The 23777-nt window shown below is 44.3% G+C and overlaps 1 protein-coding gene across 3 annotated transcripts in view; it reads left to right on the forward strand.

The window, feature by feature from the left end:
- Nucleotides 1-23777, forward strand: part of PPP4R1 (protein phosphatase 4 regulatory subunit 1) — a 689987-nt gene that overhangs the window by 524490 nt on the left and 141720 nt on the right. For all 3 annotated transcript variants that reach the window (XM_069216574.1, XM_069216564.1, XM_069216553.1), the window contains exon 14: nt 11266-11451. In XM_069216574.1, the coding sequence (XP_069072675.1) occupies nt 11266-11451 (186 nt within the window). The remainder of the gene's footprint in view (nt 1-11265; nt 11452-23777) is intronic.

The following is a 23777-nucleotide window of genomic DNA, read 5'->3' on the forward strand; positions in this document are numbered from 1 at the left end:
TCCCCCACGTCTCCCGATAAAAATGATACCTCACTTGTGTGGGTAGGCCTAGCGCCCGCGACAGGATATGCCCCAAAACACAACGTGGACATATCACAGAAAACAGAGCTGTTTTTAGCAAAGTGACTACCTGTAGATTTTGGCCTCTAGCTCAGCCACCACCTAGGGAAACCTACCAAACCTGTGCATTTCTGAAAACTAGAGACCTAGGGGAATCCAAGGAGGGGTGACTTGCGGGGCTCGGACCAGGTTCTGTTACCCAGAATCCTTTGCAAACCTCAAAATTTGGCTAAAAAAACACATGTCCCTCACATTTCTGTGGCAGAAAGTTCTGGAATCTGAGAGGAGCTACAAATTTCCTTCCACCCAGCGTTCCCCCAAGTCTCCCGATAAAAATGATACCTCACTTGCGTGGGTAGGCCTAGCGCCGGCGACAGGAAACACCCCAAAGCGCAACGTGGACACATCCTAAATTTTGGGAAAAAACAGAGGTGTTTTTTGCGAAGTGCCTACCTGTAGATTTTGGCCTCTAGCTCAGCCGGCACCTAGGGAAACCTACCAAACCTGTGCATTTCTGAAAACTAGAGACCTAGGGGAATCCAAGGAGGGGTGACTTGCGGGGCTCGGACCAGGTTCTGTTACCCAGAATCCTTTGCAAACCTCAAAATGTGGCTAAAAAAACACATGTCCCTCACATTTCTGTGGCAGAAAGTTCTGGAATCTGAGAGGAGCTACAAATTTCCTTCCACCCAGCGTTCCCCCAAGTCTCCCGATAAAAATGACACCTCACTTGCGTGGGTAGGCCTAGCGCCGGCGACAGGAAACACCCCAAAGCGCAACGTGGACACATCCTAAATTTTGGAAAAAAACAGGTGTTTTTTGCGAAGTGCCTACCTGTAGATTTTGGCCTCTAGCTCAGCCGGCACCTAGGGAAACCTACCAAACCTGTGCATTTCTGAAAACTAGAGACCTAGGGGAATCCAAGGAGGGGTGACTTGCGGGGCTCGGACCAGGTTCTGTTACCCAGAATCCTTTGCAAACCTCAAAATTTGGCTAAAAATACACATGTTACTCACATTTCTGTGGCAGAAAGTTCTGGAATCTGAGAGGAGCCACAAATTTCCTTCTACCTAGCGTTCCCCCAAGTCTCCCGATAAAAATGATACATCACTTGTGTGGGTAGGACTAGCGCCCACGAAAGGAAAGGGCCCAAAACACAACGTGGACACATCACATTTTTTTTATAAAAAGCAGTGCCTACCTGTGGATTTTGGCCTGTAGCTCAGCCGACACCTGAGGAAACCTAGCAAACCAGTGCATTTTTGAAAACTAGAAACCCAGGGGAATCCAAGATGGGGTGACTTGCGGGGCTCTGACCAGGTTATGTTACCCAGAATCCTTAGCAAACATCAAAATTTGGCCCAAAAAACACTTTTTCCTCTCATTTCGGTGACAGAAAGTTCTGGAATCTGAGAGGAGCCACAAATTTCCTTCCACCCAGCGTTCCCCTAAGTCTCTCGATAAAAATGGTACATCACTTCTGTGGGTAGGCCTAGCGCCCACAAAAGGAAATGGCCCAAAACACAACATGGACACAACATATTTTTTCACAGAAAACAGAGGTGTTTTTTGCAAGGTGCCTACCTGTGGTGTTTGGCCTGTAGCTCAGCCGGCCCCGGGGGGGGGGGGGGGGGGGGGGGGGGGGGGCAGAAATGCCCTAAAATAAATTTGCCCACCCTCCCCCGCCGGGAGCGACCCTTGCCTACGGGGTCGCTCCCCCTGCGTGACATTGGCACCAAAAAACAAATCCCCGGTGCCTAGTGGTTTCTGCCCCCTTGGGGGCAGGTTGACCTAAACTCAGCCAATCTGCCCCCAAGGGGGGCAGAAATGGCCTAAATACAATTTGTCCCCCAGGGGAGCGACTTTTGCCTGATGGGTCGCTCCCCATCTCTAAAAAAAAAAAAAAAAAAAAAAAAAAAAATTCCCCTGGCGCCTAGAGGTTTCTGCCCCCCCCACCCCCCCGGGGGCAGATCGGCCTAATAATAGGCCGATCTGCCCCCCGGGGGGGCAGAAATGGCCTAAAATAAATTTGCCCCCCCGACCCCCACCCTCCCCCGCCGGGAGCGACCCTTGCCTATGGGGTCGCTCCCCCTGCGTGACATTGGCACCAAAAAACAAATCCCCGGTGCCTAGTGGTTTCTGCCCCCTTGGGGGCAGGTTGACCTAAACTCAGCCAATCTGCCCCCAAGGGGGGCAGAAATGGCCTAAATACAATTTGTCCCCCAGGGGAGCGACTTTTGCCTGATGGGTCGCTCCCCATCTCTAAAAAAAAAAAAAAAAAAAAAAAAAAAAAAAAGAAAAATTCCCCTGGCGCCTAGAGGTTTCTGCCCCCCCCGGGGGCAGAAATGGCCTAAAATAAATTTGCCCCCCCAACACCCCCCCCCCCGGGAGCGACCCTTGCCTACGGGGTCGCTCCCCCTGCGTGACATTGGCGCCAAAAAACAAATCCCCGGTGCCTAGTGGTTTCTGCCCCCTTGGGGGCAGATTGACCTAAAATTGGCCAATCTGCCCCCAGGGGGGCAGAAATGGTCTAAATACAATTTGCCCCCCCAGGGGAGCGACCCTTGCCTGATGGGTCGCTCCCCATCTCTAAAAAAAGAAACAACAAAAAAAAAACACACAAAAAAAAAATTGCCCTGGCGCCTAGAGTGTTCTGCCCCCCCCCCCGGGGGCAGTTCGGCCTAATAATAGGCTGATCTGTCCCCCGGGGGGGCAGAAATGGCCTAAAATAAATTTGCCCCCCCAACCCCCGCCCCCCCAGGAGCGACCCTTGCCTACGGGGTCGCTCCCCCTGCGTGACATTGGCGCCAAAAAACAAATCCCCGGTGCCTAGTGGTTTCTGCCCCCTTGGGGGCAGATTGACCTAAAATCGGCCAATCTGCCCCCAGGGGGGCAGAAATGGTCTAAATACAATTTGCCCCCCAGGGGAGCGACCCTTGCCTGATGGGTCGCTCCCCATCTCAAAAAAAAAAAAAAAGAAAGAACAACAAAAAAAAAACACAAAAAAAAAAATTTGCCCTGGCGCCTAGAGGTTTCTTCCCCCCCTGGGGGCAGATCGGCCTAATAATAGGCCGATCTGCCCCCAGGGGGGGCAGAAATGGCCTAAAATAAATTGCCCTCCCCCCCCAGGGAGCGACCCTTGCCTAAGGGGTCGCTCCCTTTGCGTGAAATTCACGCAAAGAAAAAACTCCCTGGTGTCTAGTGGTTTCTACCCCCCTTGGGGGCAGATTGGCCTCATCAAAATAGGCCAATCTGCCCCCAAGGGAGGCAGAAATGGCCAAAATATAATTTTCCCCCAAGGGGAGCGACCCTTGCCTAAGGGGTCGCTCCCCACCAAAAAAAAAAAAAATGAAAAAAAAAAAAAAAAAAAAGGTCCCTGGTGCCTAGAGGTTTCTGCCCCCCCTGGGGGCAGATCGGCCTAATAGTAGGCCGATCTGCCCCCAGGGGGGGCAGAAAAGGCCTTCCCGAAAATATGCCCCCCCTGGGAGCGACCCTTGCCCAAGGGGTCGCTCCCTTTTGTCAATAACAATAATAAAAATAAAAAAAACCCTGGTGTCTAGTGGTTTCTACCCCCCTTGGGGGCAGATTGGCCTCATCAAAATAGGCCAGTCTGCCCCCAAGGGGGGCAGAAATGGCCAAAATATAATTTTCCCCCAAGGGGAGCGACCCTTGCCTAAGGGGTCGCTCCCCACCTCAATAAAAAAAAATGAAACAAAAAAAAAAAAAAAAAAAAAAAGGCTCCCTGGTGCCTAGAGGTTTCTGCCCCCAGGGGCGGCAGAAAAGGCCTTTTCAAAAAAATGCCCCCCCTGGGAGCGACCCTTGCCCAAGGGGTCGCTCCCTTTTGTCAATTTCAATGAAGAAAAAAAAAAATCCCTGGTGTCTAGTGGGGTTTCAAAAGCCTCGGAGGGACTTCAAAGGGAAGGAAATACTTTTCCTTCCCTTTGAAGCCCCTCCGGGCCTCCCAAGTGATTGAAAAAGAAATGCTTTTGCATTTCTTTTTCAATCGCGCTGGAAACAGAGCTTCCAGCGCGACTAGGGAGGCCCCTGTGACAAATCAGCGCGCGCTCGCGTGCTGACGTCACAGGGGGGGGTGGGGGGGGTATCGGGGGTGGAAGGGGAAGGGATTCCCCGGTCAGCCCTGACCTAGGGGGGTGGGGGGGCGGCCCTCGGGAGGAGCGCTAGCGCTTCTCCCGAGGGAAGCATTCAGGACGTAATGGTTACGTCCATGGCGCCACACGGGCAAATTGCATTTGAACATATTTGACAATGGTAAAAACTAGCATCTTTGAATTCCATGTGTGTAACTGGTTGTACCCCGAGTCCCTGCTTTTGCTATCCAGCTATATCTTCATATTTAAAGCACCTCATAACTTCCTTCACTTTCCATTACCTACAAAATGCCCAGGACCCTACATTTTCACCTTGCCACCAACTGATCTTGGTGTCAGGTGTAAAGTTTGTAGTCATCTTTAAAATCAGTACTAAAAACCGTCCCTGAATCTCTTGTTGTGCCCCATTTCTACCTAACCCAGATTCCAACCTCTACCTGCTTTTACTCCTGTCCTACTGAATGAATCACTCTAGTCTGCTTGTTGAACACTTCCTGCACCTCCAACGTGTATCTCCCCAAATCTTTATAACCCAGTCATTGGTTACAATACCATCTAAATGAGATCTTCATAATAGCATTAATTAGTAGTACCTATCATAGCAGTTGAATCTGTATTGTTGTGCTCCTACTGAGAAGCTCTTTCACATCATCTTAAATATTCTCATCTGCAAATACATCTCCCACCATACCTCCATTGCCTTGCAGGCTACCTTTTGGCAAAGGCTTCCCTCTGACTGGGCTCTTATTTGTATCTCAAATTTAATCAACAATGCCTACCACTTCCACATTTCTATTGCACTCTGAGATCTATGATGCCCTTAGCATTGCTTACCATCGCATCTTCTCACGTGCTCTATGCATCACTGACCTGCCTTTCTGCTGGTTTGCCTCTCATCTAGCATCTGGATCTTACTAAATAATTTGACTCTTCGTGCTACACACCCTCCATTCTCATGTTTTTCTCCCTCACCAACACTAAACTGCAATTTTTTTCTTTCTATTGTTTATCACGGCATAATTCTAAAACAACCATTAAGACCCGACCACACCCGAAGTGCAGTAAGATATGTAAATCAACCAAGGCGACCAGTGTCAGCAGGACCATAACTGGTGACATAAAAAGCACTTAGGGTTTATTTGGTATGAAAGTTAGCGTCTTAACTGCACCAGTTGCCCCTCCCCACACCTTTTGTGTTATAGCAAGTGTACTCTTTTTTTTTTTATTTTTTTTTTAACTCTACAACATTACTTGGACACACATTTTGCTAATAGACACAAATGCATTTTTCCATCCACTAGAGAAGCTTAGGAGGATCTATAAATTAGATGCTGTCTTAATAGGCAAGCCTTTCACATTGCTCCACAGAAATAAGGTGGATTTAACGCAGTTCATTTTCAGTTTTAATGTCCATAAAACAAATGCAATAGTAGTGTCCTCCTTGAGACCAGAGTTACCAGTAAAATGTTTACTCGCAGTTTGTCAGAATCGTGTTACACTATTGCTCTGTAGCGACAGTCCTCCATTGCTAGTTTGTAGCTGTCGGGCAAGGGATAAGTAGAACATCATTTCCGACTAAAATTATCAAAATGGATAATGGCTTTGCTATAACTTGGAATACAGGCAGTTGCTATATATTTCTTCTCTATATTCTTTTAAAATGTCTTATAAAAAATAAATTAAAAAAAAGCTAGCTACCAATTTATTAATAATACAGGTTGACCTCAATAATCAAATGGGATGTGAGGAGGAAAAGTGCAGTGCTGTTTTTGCAGCGTGAATATTTTCTGGATTCACATGCTGTGCATTATTCCGCCATCTAGTGGTTGGGTCTGCAATTTCTTCATCCAGAAGCTAAAAACTGTTTGTCCGTCTTCTTCCAGTTTTACCTCTGTTTGCTGGTGGGCATCAACGAAACCTCCATTTGGTGTCTTGTGATGATGTTCTTCCTCCCAGTGTTCTCACCTTCGAGCATCATCTTCAGATTCTTTTTTTTGCCGTTTTTTGTTTTTTTGGCAGAGACGTTCCCAGCTCGTAGGAAAACTTAAGAAGCACCAAAAAGAGTGGTAGGAAACTTTACTGAAGGCAACAGAAACTTATCGACGGTCAGCGAAAGAATGAAGAGCGGGTGCGAAAAAGAGGCAAAACTTCAACGTAGGGCCGAGAATGCCCAGTTGGGGGGGGGCTCCCCATGCCAGGTGATGGAGAACACACCATTTAAAATTTTGCAAGAATTGCCATCACAAATACACAGAGAAGGGCAAGCATCCAGTGTGTAACCTCTGCCTTCCAGTAGACCACCGGAGCGAAGATTGTAACGCCTGTGCCGTTTTTACCCTGAAGTCGCTGAGGGTGAGAGCAAAGCGAAATATGGCCCATCACTCAATGCAAGGTCAGAAGTCAACATCCCTGAAAGATCTGGGACTTTCCAGTTAAGCGAAGGAAAATGTAGCCGAGGGAGCAGAAGGAGAGATCTCCGAAGGTGATTGTGAAATCGAGGTTGAGGAGGACCATCCGAAGAAGAGCAAGAAGGAGGTAAGGGAGTAGACCATCTCCGTTAAGGCACCGAGTCCAACAAAACAAACTTGCGACCACAAAAGGGAGCTTCGGCGTTGAAATACTCGCCATCCGCAGGCACGCTTTACGAAAAGGAGTCACTGGGAACCCTCGAAGGGGTCTCTGGTGGAAAAATAATTCAGAAAAAAACACTTAACAAAAGGCGGTAAGGCGAAGAATGCATCGACGTCGAAAAGCCTGGAACCTCAAAGGGTTTACCGAAGCTCCAACTCACAACAGTTGAAGGAAGGTTCCTCTGTGAAGAGGAACCATCCCACGACCAGTCCTGAAGACAAAGCCCTCAACATCGAAAACAAGAGACTCGAGGCCGAAATGGCCGCCTGATTCAGAAAAATAAGTAATTTGAAGAAAGTCTGAGGGTTCTAAATTTCACAAAAGGAATCTAGGTCAAAAGAGGTTTCAGAGATAGAAGTTGAAGACATTTGCCCCTCTCACACAACAGAGCCTCAAGTGGAAGAGGAGGAACAAGCAATATATCAACCTTCGGAGGAAGGTGAATATGTGGAGATGCAGTGGGAAGATTTGGAGGGGGGTGCACCAGAGGAAGAGGTAGAAACTTAACATTCCATACCCTCTCCCACAGTGATATTGGCATTTGTAATATGGTGAGTAGAAATGCGGCCGAAAGATTTATTGTTTATCTGGAGGAGGAGAAACCCTTTCTTGTTAGAGACTCTGATGTCAAGCTAGACAAGACATTAGTATCCCCCCATGCTAAAAGCATTCTGGATCAAGGCAGTGCAGCCTTTAAGGAAACAGCAACCTGCAGAGCAGTAACACCAAGGGCAGAGAAAAAAATAAAACTTTTCAAAAAAAGACACTGCGTACATTAAGTGTAATTTCCCAGCTGATTCCATTATAACATCCACGGCAAGAAAGAGGGTGAGCATCCCATCTTCATTGGGGCCACCACCAGACAAAGAGAGTGAGAGGATGGAGCTTATGAGCTGCAGGATGGAGAGGAGTGCGGCCAACCAATGGTGCCTTGCAAACTCCAACGCATTGCTCAACAGACATACACATCTGCTCATGCAAGAGATAGAACTAATGAAGCATCTCCCAGAACAGTACAAAAAGAGGGCCGCTCATCTGGTGGAGAGCGGAAAAAACATAACATAATCTCTTGCTTAAAATCTGTGTTGGATGCAGCAGACACATCTAGCCGCCAATTGATGATGGGGATTACTTTAACGGAAACACTCATGGCAAAGAATTTTGAGTTTCAAGCCAGAGGTTCAAGTGAACATAATAAATACACCATTTAACAGATAGCAATTGTTCGGAAATAGTTGACGAAAACCTCAATCAGCTAAAAAAAGGACAATGAAACTTCTAAGTCCAAGGGAGCATTGCAGGTTCGGGGAGAAAACCGAAGGGGTTCCTTCGTAACATGGAATCCAGCCTCTAGGGGAACATTTGAGACGGGAGTCTCATCAGAGCTTTCAAAGTGGTGTCCAGACCTCTGCATCACAAGTTTGGCAGTACCAACAACACTGAAGGGGCTCTTTTCGTGTAAGAACCAGAGGAAGAGGTCAGTCAGCTAGATGAGGTACAACCCTTGTGAGTAAATGGCTGCATAGCATCAGCAGTAAAGGTCACAAAACCATCAGTGACAGGAAATAACTTCAAACAAATGGATACTAAACACAAAACAATATGGATATTTAACTAGACAAATTCCCTCCAACAAGAAGGCCAAAGAAGAAGAGACATTCAAAGGGGAAAACAGATCAACTTCTCAAAGAGGTTAGAAAATTGTTAAACACACAATAGAACAGGTCCCAAATCAAGAAATCAGCAAAGGAAATTACTCAACATATTTCCTAATTCCAAAGGTAGACGGATGCCTGCGTCCAATTCTAGACTTCAGGTTCATCAACAAGTTTATAAAAACATTGAAAATCAGGGTGACAATTTTACAGGAATTCATTCCACAGTTGCAAAAAGGAGATTGTATGGCAGCAATAAATTTATACCTATAAATGCAAAGCACAAAAAATACCTAAGATTTGTGGTCGAGGGAAAACATTATCAATTCAAGGTACTACCCTTTGGAATAAAGACAGTGCCAAGGGTGTTCACAAAGTGCTTAGCTGCAATAGCAGCACATCTCAGAAGAATAGGTATTCATGTATATCCATACCTTGACGATTGGTTAGTAAGGGTACACTTTTATCACAAATGCAAGCAGGACTTTCAAATAGTAATGGAGAAATTGTACACTCTAGGTTTCTGGATAAACATAGAGAAGTCATCTCCAGAACAGGAGAAGATTTTACTTGGGGCAAGATTGAATTCCATTCTGGAGAAAGCATTCTCTAGTGAGAAGAGGACACAGTCCCTCTTAGAGGAAGCTCTCCATTACCAGAAGGGGCAGGGTCTGACAGCGAGCACTATTGGGAAAGATGGCATTATGCATTTCCTTGATCCCATATGTGAGACTTCACATGAGACCAATACAGGGGTGTATTCAAAATCAATGGTCACAAGCAACAGGGAGTTGAGACGATCTAGTGGTTGTTTCACAGGAGGTGCAGGGGAAATTGCGTGGTTCAACAGAAAGAACATTACACACAAAAAATGTTTCAGCAACCAACTCCTTCAGCAACAGTAACCACAGATGCCTCACATAGGATGAGGAGCTCATATGGGCACAATGAAGGTACGAGAAATCATGAGGGAGCAAGATGCAGTCAAGCACATCAACCACTTAAAATTAAAGACTGTTTCTCTAGCATTGAAAGCCTTCAAAAACACATCCAGGGAAAGACCATGCTAATTCAAACAGACAACACAACAACAATGTTTTAAATAAACAGACAGGGGGAACTCAATCTTCACTCCTGTCAAAACTAGCTCAGTAATTCTGGAAATGGGCAATTCAACGAAACATAAACTGAGTAGGCATGCCTCATTCTCACACAAATGGGAGCTCAATCAAAAGGTGGTGTAAAGGATTTCCAAGATGTGGGCACACCAACAATAGATTGGTTTGCAACCTCTTGGAACACAAAATACCAAAACTTTGCCTCTAGGCTGCCACACTTTTCAGTCTCAGGAGAATGCCCTTTCGATAAACTGGTCCGGAACACTTGCATATGCATTTCCACCAAATCCCATGATACACAAGGTCATCAACAAATGCAGAATAAGTTACATGACTTTGATTTTAATTGCTCCTTAATGGTCAAGACAGATGTGGTACTCAGAAGTAGTAAATTTAGCACAAGGAACCTTTCTAACACGTCCAAGACAAGAGGATCTGCTGTCAATGGAAAACTGAAAAGTACTGCACCCAGAACCCAAATACTTAAAGATGACGGCATGGCTCCTGAAGACTTAGAATTCAGGCAAATGAAGTTACCGGAAAAGACAGTGGCAACATTGAGAAAAGCTAGGATACCAATAACAAGGAAATGTTATGTGGCAAAATGGAAAAGATTCACCTTTTAGTGTGTTGAAAATAAAATGTGCAAGAAGATCACAAGGGAAAAGACTGTGTTAAAATATCTCACACACCTGGTACAAAGTCTAACATATGCATTTTTAATAGTCCATCTTACTGCAACTTGTGGCCTATACAAAAGATCAAACGGGAAGACGTTTCTTCACAGCACCAGTGATTAAAAGATTCTTAGAGGGTGTAAAGAGGTTAGCACCACCAAGAAGGTGACCAGCCCCAACATGGAGTTTACATTTAGTTCTTGCACAACTCAGGAAGAAACTTTTTGAAACACTACACAAGGCCTCTTTACAGATGCCAACTCTAAAGTCTGCTTTCTTAGTAGCCATTCCTTTGCAGAGTTAGTGTGGTGCAGGCACTAACAATTGAAGAACCATATTTTCAAATCCACAAGGACAGTATTGCCTTAAGAACAGATCGACAGTTTACACCAAAAGTAGTTTCGTATTAGCCGGTCTATTCAAATTCCAAACTTCTTTTAAAATCCAAAGGCGCATGCTGAAGAGCCTTACACACGCTAGATGCAAGACTCTCTATTATGTATTTCACTGCAAGGACAAAACACATCCCAACTCAGCAATTGTTTGTATCTTTCTCAAAAAGAATCCAGAAAAGATTCATGCTGCAAAACATAAAGTTTCTTACCTGTAGGTGTAGTTTTGCAGCTTGAAGAATTTTCTGGATTCGCAAGCAACCCACCCTCAACAGAAGATGGGAAGAGGTTAAAAAAAAAAAAAAAAAAAAAAAGGATCTGAGGATGGGGACCGACGGTGAGAACATCTGAAGGATGTACAACGAGGTCACAAGGAGACACCAAATGGTGGTTCAGTCGAGGCCCACCAGCAAACAGAAGTAGAAAGGGAGGACCGACAGAAAGATTAAGGATGAAGTAGTAGAAATTTCAGGCCCAACTCCTAGATGGAGGAATAATGCACAGCATGTCAATCCAGAAAATTCCTCAAGCTGCAAAACTACACCTGCAGGTAAGAAACTTTACGTCATCTTTTACAGTAGCAGTCCATGCTTTTCACACAGATTGTTGTTTTTCTTCCTTAGGATGTTATACCTCAGGCCTTATTGGATCAGTATATATCCATGACAGATCCATCTCGTGCACAGACTGTTGACACAGAGATTGCTAAACACTGTGCCTACAGCCTTCCAGGTGTGGCACTGACACTTGGGAGGCAAAACTGGCACTGTCTACGAGACACTTACGAGACACTGGCTTCAGACATGCAGGTATGTCAGTTTCTTTGAATGTATTCCAGTAAACAATTCCTTCACTATTTAGTTTCAACTGTGTTTTCTTTTGCTACTTTGCAAAGGCCAGTGTTCTATGCTAGAACTTAAAACGTGTTGCATAGTGTTGTCACTGATGATGCAGTGTTTGAATTACTGTTCCTTGGTTAAAACAAACGTATTGTTTGAAACGGTGCACATTTGCGTTATTTTTATGCATGTATGTTAGGTGCTGACAGTTGAATGAGAAATCGTGGTCTCTCTTCACTCTCAAAAGGTGTAATATGCATAAGCGACTTAGGTTAGGCATTCTTTTCTAGCGAACTTAAAGGAAAAGGTTCCCTTAACTTCCCAGTTTCTTCCCCATTGAATCTTGTACAAACTTGAATGTGTTTTCCTTATTTTGCGGATTACAGTGCTCATCAGAGTCGTGCTGGAAATTCTCAGAAGAGTACCATCACTTGAATTTCTGTTTTGTGGCTCTCCTAGACTTTGTCTATATTTTTTGTTTCTAGTGACAGAGGCAATAATCTGTTCTTCCTTTAGTGGCCATTTTAGATTGCTTTCCCTCATCTTGCCTGCACAGCATTCATATTTGAGCTTCTACTCCATTTCACATGATGTCACCTGAGGATGCCACTTCCTATTTCGCTTGCTACTGTCAATTGCTCAGGAAATTGATGTTTCCATGGCATTTATTCAGCTAATTGCAAATGGAGCAAAATGACAAAAAGCTTTGCAAAGACAGAATTACATCTGCAGAATGTTTATGCCATATGCAAGTTGTATTTTTAGGATGTTTTAACGTTGTTTCTCTTAATCAAGTAAACCTGAGATGGTGTTTTGCTCACTAAAATAATGAGTAAAGATCTTTCATTAAGTGTGAGGGACTCCTGTAAAGGGAAAGTGTTAGCCAATTAAAAAATACCCGAATGTTTGATTCGAAAGAAACACAGGTGCTCAATTCAGATTACACTAACCATGGACAATCATTAACAAAGGGGAGCATTGATAGACCAAAAGACTATCAAGTAGTCGCCTTTTCACTCTGACAGACATAGAACATTTGCCTCAATGAATAGAATGCCTCGGGGGGTGGGGAGAGAGTTTATTCTTTATTTACATGTGGGCATGCCCATTTCACCTTTGCCCCTCAAGGTTGTGCAGTACTGTTTACCGTGGCAAATATGCAATTATTTACACCTAGAAAGGAACATAAAAAATACAATTTTCTTGTTTATTAAGCACGATATACTGTCTGTCCACAGCATTCAAGTTAAGTCATATTTGAAGCTCATTTGGAAAAGAAGCTTCTGTTGACTGAAGCTTGTTTCTCTACACCGTTAGAACAGAAATCAAGTCTGTTTCTTGATTCTTCTCTTTTTTTAAATTAGGAACACTGGCAGTAACGCAGTCTTAAAGGAGGTGGAGGTTATTGTAGAAGAATCCAGAAAGCAAAAAAAGTATTGTATTATAGTTATATTTATGTAGCACTTCATGTCCTTGATGAGGTCCTGAAGAACCTTTATGAATGGGCAGCAAGCTAGTGCGTTGTGGTGCTGTGGCTAAAATGTGTGTCATGTGGCCTATAGTGGCAGGTTTGATGCTGCATTTGGGACCAGAGTATCACGCTTATACCGTTTTGTCTTAAATGTGAAAAGTAGACCAATATGGTACATTTAAGCTTTAGATTCTGGTGTATGGATAGATAGCAGTGTATGAATGTAGTGTGGCCTATGTGGGAAGAGTTTTGGTGTCATAGGTTTATGTTAGGGACTGCTCAAACCATGTTGAAAAGAAGCGTCCTGCTGCTTCAACGTAGGGGTCAGGGGAAAAGTGTGAGGACAGTTGCACGCAGATACCTACTGTCTTTAAAGTGATCTCCAATTACAGATTAAACCACATGGAATATAGGCCTAGGACAGTGTTCAGCGATAAGTGTTCATGGCATAAACTCTAATATGTGTCTTGAAATTCACACAGTAGCAGCTGAAGAACAATCCTCTGTAATGTACATTTCCTCTAGGGTCATCCTCATCAACTTCAGAAGCACTGAATTGTCCTATCTCTGTGACAGGATCCTGGAGTACTTATACAAAGGCGTGTGTGTGTGTATGTATATGTTACTTAAAAAACTAAAGGCTACAGGGATGTTCTAGTTAGGCTCCCATTTTAAACGTCCAAAACCATAGAAATTCACCTGTTATAGTTAGAGCTATCTCAAGTGACTGTAACTCGTGCCCTTAGGTAACTATAACTTGTGCCCAGGCCATGCACATTTTTTTCATTAAAACTTTTACCGCAAAGATTACATTGCTATTATCAGTGATGTTATCAAAGATGTCATGAGTGCCGTAAGTTGTTGAGTAATTAGCAGTGCATGGCAAGTGCATGAGTTATAGTTACCTTAGGGCGTCACTTGTAGTTAATTGAGAAAATTGGAACTGTACGTGAAATTCTATGTTTTTTTTTCATTCTATTTCCTAAATATAATGTTCTTGCAACCTTTGCATTTTTTTCAGTGAATTTCAATGTTTATTTTAACGCGTAGTAATTTTCATTACTAAACATGAATCCAACCACCGCCGCACACGACCTATGGCCCGGGGTTGGCTGCAGGGCTTGGCCAACCCCTATAATCACCCAACCCTGCGTGGATCACCCCTCATCAGGCCGATATCGGCCCTGGGGACCCTATCCCCCCGGGGCCCAGCATAAATATTTATTTCTTTTTGCCGGGGAAGGGTGGGCTGCATGGGACGCCCCAGCTCCCTGGCCGTACTCTGCCCCAGGGATCTTATCCTCTGCGGCCTGGTTATGTGACCAAGTCACAGTGTTGGGGACTGTGGGGCGAGCCTGAAGGCCCCCACGGTCTCTGCTGGCTCACCGCTTCCTGCAGGAGACAGCATGGCTGTCACAGAGAGGGAGCTGCTAAAGCAGTTATGCAACCCAGGCCTTTAATATGCCGTTGAAGGGGGGACCCCGTGTGCCGCCTTCTGTTTAGTTTTGACACGCCCTGGGACCTGGCTCGCCCTGGACCAAGGCTAGGAGGTTAGGGTATACAAACCCTTTCCCCTACTGTTTTAATAGTTTTTTTTAATTTTATTTTTTTATTGTTTTTGGTACTCGTCTGAAGCAGAGCCGTAAACTGGCTGCCAACACTTCTTGTTTGAAGTGTTGGCAGCTAATTTGATCTCAGCAACGGATTTACACCACTTTATTTTTTATTTTTTTTATTTTTTTTACAGCCTGGTCTGCGCACCAAAAGCTACCCTTTTGCTAAATTTGGTTAAATTCCGTCCTGCGGTACGGTCTAAAGTGTCTATGGAAATTAACGTGAGAAACACACTTTTTTTTACCCTCTTTTTTGTTTGGCCCCATTTGACCATTCATCCCAGAATCCTTCCATGCACAACAAGACTCTAGATGGCACCCTTTGTTGGAGAACTTTTGTGAAGATTCGTCAAACAGTGCCATAGATATAGGCAAGACAAAAAATGCTTTTACTATTAAAACTAGGTTGTAACTATACCTACAGGCGAGCATCAGTAGGTAAATTATAAATATTGACTTTAAAAAAACAAAAAAAACAAAGGTTACAGGGACGTTGTAGTTAGGCTCACATTTTAAACATACAAAACCATAGGAATTCATCAGTTAGTTATCTCAATTAAGTATAACTCTTGCCCTAAAGTAACTTTGACTTGCACCCTCGCCATGCACTGCTAATGACCCCACAAATTACGGCACTCATGACATCTTTGATCATATAATTGGTAGTATCAATGTAATATTTGCAGTAACATTTGAAAAAAAAAAATGTGCCTGGTGAGGGGGTGAGTTATAGTCACCTTTGGGTGGTGTATAGTTATTTTAATAATGTCTCTAGGCACGTTATTTTAGCATTAGGCCTGCTGCTTGTGCCCTTTAGCCCAGTTACATTTTTTTCTGCTTCATTTTTATTATTTCAGAATCGGCCACGTTCGTGGTGCTGTTTTACTTTATCTAATTGTTCTTTTGCCTAGGAAAGCTTGGCGTTTCTTAGCCGGACATTCTTTTCACTTTGTGCTTTCCTCAAGACTGCAGCGAGATAGGGTTGCCGGCAAAGTGGAACGCTGCGTCTCCAACATTCACAGAAACATACACATCCTTACTTGGGGACATTTTCTCGGAACATTAGCTGTTTATTAATAAAAACATTTTTCAGTCCCATGCACGTTACAGGGAGATTCCAGCCATATGACCACAACTGCATAGTGATTGGCTTTTCTACAGCTGTTTGCTGAGACTACCGGTTCCCTGGCCTACATGGGGATGGTGTCGCTCTAGACAACAGGCTTCCTTGCTTAGATATGGGGGATGATGTCTTCTCAGAAGGGAAACCTGAAGGGCAGATTAGGGCTTATCACGCTGTGCTCTAAAATAGGTTACATAGGAACTGCATAGTGAGAGTATGGTAGGAATTTTCCTGTGTTTCACTTTTCTTGTCTTAGTGGGACCCCACCACCAGAGCTGGCCCCTTTTTTTTTTTGTTAAATTTTTTCCCGGGACGTGGCTACAGAGTCCCAAAATGGCTGCCAACACTTCCTGGTTGAAGTGTTAACAGGCAATCAGATCTCTGCACAATCCTTCTCATCCCTATATATACAATATTTTATCCCCTTAATTTCTCAAAAACAACTGAACGGATTTACACTGAAACAAAATAAGGTTGCTTCCTGTACCAGGACCTACCTTTCTGCCAAATTTGTTATTATTCCGTTCAGTAATTTCAACGCTATTGCTGTTCAAAATCCCTATAAAAATGAATGGGGAAAACATTGGACCCCCCTTTTTCTCAGCACCCCCTGGATGGATCACACAAAACTTTCCAGACTCCAGCTGAGGTGTCTGGCAAATGTTTTGGAAACGTTTGTGGCGTGAAGATTCGTCAAGCGGCGTCAAAGATACAGGAAAGTAAAAAAAAAAAAAAAATGCTTGTTCTATAGAAACTAGGTTCAAACTATTAACTACCTAGTGTATTTGCAGCTACACATGCCATCGAACGGAAAATGTCACTTACCCAGAGTACATCTGTTTGTGGCATGTAGTGCTGCAGATTCACATGCACCCTCCCTCCTCCCCGGAAGCCTGTAGTCGTAAGTTTTATCATTTGTACATACGTAGATACATTTAGATATGCATGGACATCTATTTTTTACTTAATACTTTTATACAATATTCATATTCTTACACTCTATCACTCCTTCCTTCACCCTTTTGCGGGAAAACAATCTAACAATGGAGTCGATGCGCAGTATGACCGAGAGGAGGAGTCACTCAATCCTGTGACTCAGAAAAGACTTCTTTGAAGAAAAATAACTTGTAACACTCCAAGCCCAACACTAGATGGTGGAATCATGCATAGCATGTGAATCTGCAGCACTACATGCCACGAACAGATGTACACTGGGTAAGTGACATTTTCTATATATATGTTCGATGGCATGTGTTGCTGCAGATACACATGCTGTGCATACGTCTGCCATCTAGTGTTGGGCTCGGAGTGTTACAAGTTGTTTTTCTTCGAAGAAGTGTTTTCGAGTCAAGGTATCGAGTGATTCCTCCTCTTCGGCAAGAGCATCGACTCCTTGTTAGATTGTTTTCTTTCCGCCATCGGGTTTGGATGTGTTTCCTTTCACTCTGACAGTTCGATTTGGAAAACCTTGAAAACGATTAATTTCTCGTCAGTATTGTTTCGATCGAGTTACACCTTCTTTGGACACTTTGGTACTGTCGGAACAAACATCTCTACACGCATTTCGGGGGGGGCACGCATGCCCAACTCAGGCCTGGTCGGGCCGACCGCGTGGAAGCCTCATGGATCAGAATCCATTCTGATTCTGTCTTCTGTGTCACGCTAAATTCCCTTATACAGACCAACACCTCGTCTGTAATCTCTGCCTTTCCCCGGACCATTGGAAAGAATGTTGTGAGGCCTGCAGATCCTTCTGGTCGAAAAAGACGCTTCGGGACAGAAGAGCACGGAGGCTTGAGATGGCGTCAAAAAGCTCCGAACACCTTGACATTGAAGAGGAAGAGATCATGCAGACCGCAGTCTCCGTTCGAGGATCCGACTCCAACCAAGATTCCGACGAGGACAGACCGGTCAAGGCAGGACAGCACGTGAGTACGCCTGCCCCATCTAAGCCCAAACATAAGGCCTTGGGGATGCCACTGCCGGAAGGCCATGGATCGATCTGAAAGAAGACACTCAGTGACCAACCCACCAGTTCGGCACCGAAAAAGGCCACTCCTCCGAAGCCATCAGAGTCGAGCCGAAGCGCCGTCTCCGAACCGAGCAAACGGCGCTCTTCCGAGTCCAAATCTCAAATCTTTTTCGGAGCCGAGACCATCCTCAACCCCATCTTTTTCGATACCGAAAAAGCCAGTTTCGGAGCCGAAAAGACCTGGTTATACCGAGGAGCATGGACTTTCAAAATCACAAAATCAAATCGGGACTGGAGTTTACTCACTGTATTTCCTCATTCCCAAAAAGGATGGCACTCTAAGGCCAATATTAGCTCTCAGGACCCTTAATCTTTACATCCTGTCAGAACACTTTCACATGATAACTCTACAGGATGTTATCCCACTACTCCAAAAACACGATTTCATGGCAACATTAGACCTCAAAGATGAGTATTTTCATATACCCATACATCCTGCGCACAGAAAATATCTCAGGTTTGTCATTCAAGGAAAGTACTATCAGTTCAAAGTGTTACCCTTTGGAATAACAACAGCTCCAAGGGTATTCACAAAGTGCTTAGCGGTAGTCGCAGCCTACCTAAGAAAACAACACATACATGTCTTTACATATCTAGATGATTGGCTGATTAAATCAAACAGCCATACGCAGTGTCAAAACCATGCGCATTATGTAATACAAACCCTGCACATGCTAGGGTTCTCAATAAATTCCCAAAAGTCACAACTACAGCCTGCGCAAATACAACAATTTAGGGGCAATACTAAATACTCAAAAAGCGCTTGCAAGTCCAAATATGCAGAGAATACAAGCATTCCAGAATATAATAGCACAAATACACACAGGTCAACAGTACACTGTCAAATTTGTCATGAAAATATTGGGGATGATGGCATCATGTATTGCAATTGTTCCACATGCAAGACTAAACATGCGGCCCTTGCAACAGTGCCTTGCACAACAATGGTCACAAGCACAGGGTCAACTTCAAGATCTCGTGTTGATAGACCACCAAACATACATGTCCCTTCAGTGGTGGAATTCCACAAATCTGAACAAAAGGCTGCCATTTCAAGACCCTGTGCCTCAGACCATAATTACGACAGATGCATCAGTGATTTGCTGGGGAGCTCACCTCAACAATCACAACATCCAAGGACAATGGGATGCCCAACACAAACAGCTACACATAAATCACTTAGAGTTGTTAGCTGTCTTCCTAGCACTCAAAGCTTTTCAGCCTCTCCTCATTCACAAGAATGTCCTGATCAAAACAGACAACATGACCACCATGTATTACCTAAACAAACCGGGAGGGACACATTTGTCCCAACTCTCCCTTCTAACTCAAAAAATGTGGAAATGGGCAATACACAACCAAATTCACCTGCTAGCACAATACATTCCAAGGATATACAACCAATTGGCAGATGTTCTCAGCAGAAATCATCAACAGACACACGAATGGGAGATGCACCCTCAAGTACTTCAAAAATACTTTCAACAATGGGGAACACCAGACATAGATCTGTTCGCCACCAGCGAAAACGCAAAATGCCAAAACTTTGCATCCAGATACCCACATCCCCTATCCAAGGGCAATGCTCCATGGATCAGTTGGTCAGGCATATTTGCTTACGCTTTTCCCCCTCTCCGACTCATTCCATTTCTAGTCAACAAATTGCGTCAAAACACACACAGTCTGATACTCATAGCGCCAACGTGCGCACGTCAGCCGTGGTACACACCACTATTAAACCTGTCAGTAGTACCAAACTCCCAAACAGACCAGACCTGTTAACACAAAACAAATGGCAGATCAGGCACCCGAATCCCAAAATTCTAAAAAATCTAGCGATTTGGCTCCTGGGGTCATAGAATTTGGGTATTTACACCTACCAACAGAATGTATGGAAGTATTTAAACAAGCAAGAAAACCCACTACTAGACAGTGCTATGCGAACAAATGGAAAAGATTTGTATATTACTGTCAATCTAAAGAAATTGCCTCTCTTTCAGCATTAATACAAGATATTGTATGCTATTCACTTCATTTACAAAAATCAAATTTAGCATTCTCTTCCATAAAAATACATCTCACTGCAATTTCCGCATATTTGCAAAATGTACAGCACAGCTCTTTATTCAGAGTACCTGTTATCAAAGCCTTCATGGAAGGATTAAAACGCATCATTCCACCAAGAACACCTCCAGTGCCTTCATGGAATCTAAACATTGCACTCATGCGACTCATGGGTCCACCATTTGAACCTATGCATTCATGTCAGATTCAATACCTAACATGGAAAGTTGCATTCCTAGTCGCAATTACTTCATTGAGAAGAGTTCGTGAAATCCAAGCTTTCACTATTCAAGAACCATTCATACAAGTACACAAACATAAAATGGTACTTCGAACAAACCCAAAATTTCTACTGAAGGTGATATCACAATTTCATATCAAACAAACAGTGGGACTCCCAGTCTTTTTCCCACAGCCAGACTCTGTAGCAGAAAGAGTGCTGCATACATTGGACATTAAAAGAGCTATAATGTATTACATTGATAGAACTAAATCGTTTAGGAAAACGAAACAGTTGTGTGGCGTTCCAGAAACCACATACTGGTAACCCCATCTCAAAGCAAGGACTAGCTGGATTGATAGTAAAATGCATCCAAACATGTTACCTAAAAGCTAAAAGGCAGCTATTAGTAACACCGAAAGCACATTCCACCAGGAAAAAGGGGCAACAATGGCATTTTTAGGGAACATACCAATGACAGAAATCTGTAAAGCAGCCACTTGGTCAACATCCCATACATTTACCAAGCATTACTGTGTAGATGTGTTAGCAACACAACAGGCCACAGTAGGATAGGCTGTACTAAGAACACTATTTCAAACAACTTCAACTCCTACAGGCTGACCACCACTTATGGGAGGCAAAACTGCTTTGTAATCTATGCATAGAATGTGTATCTTCAGCTACACATGCCATCGAACGGAAAATGTCATTTACCCAGTGTACATCTGTTCGTGGCATGTTCCGCTGCAGATTCACATGCACCCTCCCCGGGAGCCTGTAGCCATTTAAGTTAAAACATTAATTTGTACATATATATATATGTTCGATGGCATGTGTAGCTGCAGATACACATGCTGTGCACACCCGCCATCTGGTGTTGGGCTCGGAGTGTTACAAGTTGTTTTTCTTCGAAGAAGTCTTTTCGAGTCACGAGACCGAGGGACTCCTCCCATTTCGAATCCATTGCGCATGGGCGTCGACTCCATTTTAGATTGTTTTTTTTCCGCCATCGGGTTCAGACGTGTTCCTTTTCGCTCCGTGTTTCGGGTCGGAAAGTTAGTTAGAATCTCGGAAAAAACGTCGGTATTGTTTGCGTTCGGTATCGGGTTAGTTACAACAGATCGACACCGAATTTTTAAGAGCTCCGGTGGCCCTTCGGGGTTTTTTCGATCCCCCGTCGGGGCCTGGTCGGCCCGGCCACGTGTGACTTCAAGGCTGATGGAACGGACCCCATTCCGCTTCTGTCCAAAATGCCGTAACAAGTATCCGTATACGGATCAGCATCTGGTCTGTAACTTGTGCTTGTCCCCAGAGCACAAGGAAGATACTTGTGAGGCCTGTCGAGCGTTTCGGTCCAGAAAGACGTTAAGAGACCGAAGAGCCAGAAGACTGCAGATGGCGTCGACGCCGACAGGATAAGAGCTTTTCGAGGAGGAAGAGGAAGCTTTCTCTATCCACGAGTCGGACTCGGAAGAGCTCGAGGCCGAAGAAATGCCGAAAACCGTGAGTAAGACGTCGAAACATAAGACTCACGAGAAGTCAACAAAAGCCCAGGGGACGCCACCGCCAACAGGCCATGGCTTAACCCAAAAAATAGGTGACCGAGCCAAGGCACCGAAAAAGGGCACGCTGGTGTCGAAGTCATCCAACTCCGGTCGAGATACCGCCACACAGCAATCTCGGACCCGAGACATCGGCTCAGAGAAATTTCGGCACCGTGACAGCGGCACCGAACAAATTCGGCACTGAGAAACCACCACGCCGAAAATTACAAAGGTTTCTTCGGAGCCTAAAAAGACGTCCGAAAAAGTTTCGGTTCCGAAACATCCAGCCTCGGAGCCGAAAACCGGTTCCTATACAGAGGAACAAGGATTGTCCTCCCAAATGCAAAAACATAGATTTGGAGAGGAACTTCAAGCTGTAGAGCCAGACTATACTCAAAGGTGGCTCCACATTCATCAAGACACAGGGAAGATAACCACTCTTCCCCCAATTAAAATAAAAAGAAAACTTGCCTTTCAAAAAAAGGACAAGGAGCCACAGGCAAAGGTGGCAAAGAAACAACTCCACCACCGTCTCCACCACCATCAGTGCACACATCACCAGTAGCAACTCCTCCACTGATGCACTCCCCAACTCATACTGCCATGAGTCAAGATGATCCCGATGCATGGGACCTTTACGATGCTCCAGTATCGGACAACAGCCCAGACTCGTACCCTGCCAGGCCGTCCCCTCCTGAGGACAGTACATCTTACACACAGGTGATCGCAAGTGCAGCTGCTTTCCATAACGTCACCTTGCATTCCGAACCAATTGAGGATGACTTTTTGTTTAACATGCTATCCTCCACTCATAGCCAATACCAAAGACTACCTATGCTCCCAGGAATGCTAAAACATTCAAAACAAATCTTTCAGGATCCTGTTAAAGGCCGAGCCATAACTCCAAGGGTGGAGAAAAAGTACAAGCCACCACCAACAGATCCTGTTTATATTACAACCCAGTTAACACCAGACTCAGTAGTTGTCGGGGCAGCTCGTAAGAGAGCAAACTCTCATACCTCGGGGGACGCACCACCTCCAGACAGAGAGTCGCAAATTTGATGCTGCGGGCAAAAGGGTTGCAGCACAAGCAGCAAACCAATGGCGCATTGCCAATTCACAAGCACTTTTGGCAAGATATGATAGAGCTCACTGGGATGAGATGCAACATTTGATAGAACACTTACCCAAGGAGTTCCAAAAAAGAGCACAACAAGTGGTGGAAGAAGGACAAAGTATCTCTAATAATCAGATACGGTCTTCAATGGATGCAGCAGATACGGCTGCAAGGACAGTAAATACTGCAATAACAATAAGAAGGCACGCATGGCTGCGCACGTCGGGTTTCAAGCCGGAAATTCAACAAGCCGTGCTAAATATGCCATTTAATGAACAGCAGTTGTTTGGGCCGGAAGTCGACACTGCTATTGATAAACTCAAGAAAGACACTGATACAGCAAAAGCCATGGGCGCACTCTACTCCCCGCAGAGCAGAGGCACATTTCGCAAAACACCTTTTAGGGGAGGATTTTGAGGACAACCTACAGAAACCACAACATCACAAACAAGGCCCACTTACCAAAGCCAATATCAGCGGGGAAGTTTTCGGGGGCAATGTAGAGGGGGGCAATTCCAAAAAAATAGAGGAAAATTCCAAAGCCCCAAAAGTCCTCAAAATAAGCAGTGACTTACAAGTCACACATCCCCATCACATAACACCTGTGGGGGGAAGACTAAGCCAATTTTACAAACATTGGGAGGAGATAACAACAGATACTTGGGTACTAGCAATTATCCAGCATGGTTATTGCATAGAATTTCTCAAATTCCCTCCAACAGTCCCACCGAAAACACACAGTATGTCAAAACAACATATAAATCTTCTAGGATTAGAAGTTCAAGCATTGCTCCAAAAAGAGGCAATAGAATTAGTACCAAAACAAGAACTAAACACAGGAGTTTACTCACTGTACTTTCTGATACCCAAAAAAGACAAAACTCTAAGACCTATACTAGATCTCAGAATATTAAATACATACATCAAATCAGACCACTTTCACATGGTTACATTACAAGAAGTAATCCCACTGCTCAAACAACAAGACTACATGACAACACTGGATCTAAAGGATGCATATTTCCATATACCAATACATCCTTCACACAGAAAGTACCTAAGGTTTGTATTCCAAGGGATACATTACCAATTCAAAGTGTTGCCATTCG

This window comes from Pleurodeles waltl, chromosome 2_1, assembly GCF_031143425.1.
Source record: "Pleurodeles waltl isolate 20211129_DDA chromosome 2_1, aPleWal1.hap1.20221129, whole genome shotgun sequence".
Classification (NCBI taxonomy): domain Eukaryota; kingdom Metazoa; phylum Chordata; class Amphibia; order Caudata; family Salamandridae; genus Pleurodeles; species Pleurodeles waltl.